Source organism: Suricata suricatta, chromosome 14, assembly GCF_006229205.1.
Source record: "Suricata suricatta isolate VVHF042 chromosome 14, meerkat_22Aug2017_6uvM2_HiC, whole genome shotgun sequence".
Taxonomy (NCBI): Eukaryota; Metazoa; Chordata; class Mammalia; order Carnivora; family Herpestidae; genus Suricata; species Suricata suricatta.
In genome coordinates, this window is record NC_043713.1 from 87,832,315 (window position 1) to 87,835,351 (window position 3,037).

The 3,037-nt window shown below is 66.9% G+C and overlaps 1 protein-coding gene across 9 annotated transcripts in view; it reads right to left on the bottom strand.

Moving 5' to 3' along the window:
* RIMBP2 (RIMS binding protein 2) overlaps positions 1–3,037 on the bottom strand; it is a 93,963-nt gene that overhangs the window by 68,350 nt on the left and 22,576 nt on the right. For all 9 annotated transcript variants that reach the window (XM_029921805.1, XM_029921808.1, XM_029921806.1 and 6 more), the window contains exon 4: positions 47–151. In XM_029921805.1, coding sequence (XP_029777665.1) covers positions 47–151 — 105 coding nt within the window. The remainder of the gene's footprint in view (positions 1–46; positions 152–3,037) is intronic.

The following is a 3,037-nucleotide window of genomic DNA, read 5'->3' on the forward strand; positions in this document are numbered from 1 at the left end:
CACCCCCAGCCCCGGGCACGCCCCCCGCCCCCCAGCCCCGGCCCACCTTCTGCAGCAGGTCGATCTCCTGCTGTTTGGCGTGCAGGGCGGCCAGGGCTTGCTCATGCTCCAGCTCCAGCTGCTGCCGGCGCTCCGCGGCCTCTCGCATGTGCTGCCGGCGACAGGGCGACAGGGCGAGGTCAGGGCGGGGGACGGGAATCCCACACGGGGCCCGCAGCCACTCGGGCGGTCCCCTCCCCCTCCCCCTCCCCTTCCCCGGGATGCCAGCAAGCCCTCCACCCCGCCTTCCCTTCTCCTTCAGACTCCAGGAGCATGTGAGCAGGGGTGAATTCTTCCCCCGTCTCCATCTTCCCGTCTCCTGAAGCGACAGCCAGAGTCACAGATCTGGGCCGACGCGGTGGGTCTGGTTCTACGCCTTTTAGGGTGACTTTTAGGTAATCCTTCTAATCATCGAGGACATGGGCTCTATAAGCAGCCCCATCCTACACGGGGGAAACTGAGGCTCAGGGAAGTTCTCCTCGCTCACTGCACAGCTGGCCAGTGGCTGTCCCGGGCTCCAGTCAGGCTCCACGGAGCCTGGGGATCCTGGGTTTGGGCGCTGTCTGCTGGAACTTTCCAGGCATCTCTGGCAGATGCTGGCAGGGACAGCACAGGTACCCCGGTGACGGCAGAGACCCACCTCTGGCACTTCGGGGCAGCCATTGGGCAGCGCTCAGCACCAAAGAGCCACACTGCCCAGGTTCAAATCCCAGCTCTGACCTGGGGCTGGTGACTGAACCGCTCTGTGCATTTCCTTCTCCTGCATTAATTATTCATGAGCATTATCAGCCATTTGTAAATAGCTAACTAACCAGCGACAGGACGGGTGCTGAGGAGTCCAGGCCGATTCGGCCGCGGCTCCGCAGAGCTGTGAGCACCTCACGAGTCGGAGCAGCACCGCGCTTGGCGCCAAGCATCCTGTGTCACCTGCCGCTCAGAGCGTAACTCAGCCCGTCCGGCCCCGCCAGCCTCGTGCACGTGGCACGGCCCCTGGTCCCCGGGGGGTGTGCAGCCTGCAGTGAGCAGAAGCCCTTCCCAGGGGACCCGCGGGTGGGACCACGGCCCCGGCAAGATGGAGGCGGAGAGGCAGCTCCGCTACCCTGCAAGGAGCGCTCGCTGCGCACTCACCGCCCTGTCTGACGCCGGCGGCCGCCACGGGCCCAGAGAAGCTGACCGACCTGCTCAGGGCCGCACAGCGCGGCTGCGGCAGCGCCTGGAAGGCCCTCCGGGGGCGTCAGGCCTCCAAGTCGGGGTGCGCCTCCTCGTGGACCTTTTCTGGCCCGAGACCACCTATCAAGAGCCGTCTCCACCGGGAAACCCCGCAGGGGGCCGGGGGGCGGGTTCAGCTCCGAGAGCCACCCCTGCTTGCACGAACAACCGTGCAGCTGCTTAATTACGCTGTTGTCCCGGCTGACCCGGCGCGCCTGTTCATTCTGGAAGCGAGCACTGCCACGTGCGGCCCGTGTGGTCCTCATCTAGCGCCGGGAAGGAAGTGATTAGCGGAAGGAGGAAACCATTTTGCTTGCAAGGACTCGTTAGAAACACGGACCGAACGCGGACGTGATCGGAGGGCGCTGCCGGGCCGGGTCAGGGGGGCGGGGCGGCAGACGCTCTGTGGGCCTCCTGCCTGGACCTGGGGGTCACGAAAACCCCCTGCATGGGTCAGGCTGATGATCCCGCCAGCTGGAGCAGCTGTCCGGGGCGCACAAGCGGGGACAAGCGCGTGTCCCTCGCGGGTGCAGCGTCTGAGACCAACTGCGGTGTCACAGGAGGGGACAGCATGGCGGGGACTCGGATCACACCCGTCCCTTCAACCCCCAGCCCCCGGCCGCCTCCCTTCTCCGCGACACGGCTCCGGAGGCATCTGCCCCCTCACTCCCTGCCCCTCCGTCCGGGCCCCCCTTCCCCTCCGCTCACAACCCCTGCCTGACGGCCCCAGGTCGGCCCGCCCCGCCCCGCCGCCTCCCGTGTGGACGTCCCGTATCACGGCTGTACTTGCCATGTATAAACTCACGCTTCCGGAGGAATCCCTTCTGGCTTCGCTCGGAGCCAGCTGCCCTCTCACCCTCTGCAGGTAGCTGGACAGCAAGAACCTCGAGTCCAGGCTGCGCCGAACTGCGTTCCGGGCTTTCTCTCCTAAACCACTTCCTCCCCCGGGCTGCCCATCCAGCAAGGAGTCTCTCCAGACCAACGGCCGGCCCCCCGGTCCCCTGTCCCTTCCCACTTGTCACCCAGAGCCCTGCACGGTCCTCCCGTGTGCATAATCTTCCACATCCACCACCGCCGGGCCAGCTGCCCTCACCTCCACCCGGGTCTTGACCTCACACCCGGCTGGTGTTCCCGCCCCGACAGGCCCCCAGAGCAGCCAGGGAGTGCTCCCCAGGGCAGGCGTCACCCGATGGCTTCACGAGCGGCCTGACTGCGGAGTGGCCCCACGAGTGGGCGGACGAGGAGAGGAGCGGCCGCCCCCCACCCACTCCGCTGGGGACCCTGAGGGACAAAAAGGTGCCAAAGGGCCAATTCGCTCCCTGCCTGAGCTGAGACACATCCGTCCTCTCCTGCCCTCGGACAGCCAGGCTCCTGGGGCTTCTCCCTCCAGACTCGGTCAGGCCTCCAGATCGGACCGAGTCGGGGACGGCGGCTCCAGGGGCCTCGCGTCCTCCGTGGCCATGCGAGCCAGTCCTCACGAGTCTCCGCTGACACCCGCCTGTCTGTAAACATCGGGCTGCCTCTTCCTCCGGAGGACCTGACGCTGTTCCAAGCACTCAGTGGGGGCCAGGGGCTTCGAGAACAGATTCCAAACTCTTCCCTGCAGCCGACGAGTCCTCTGTTCCGCCTCGTGGCTCGCTTCTCCCCTCCTCCTGCACCAGCCACACTGCCCACCCCCGCTGTCACACGTCGGCCACACTGCCCCCCCCGCTGTTACACGTCAGCCACACTGCCCCCCTCGCTGTCACACGTCGGCCACACTGCCACCCCCCGCTGTCACACGTCGGCC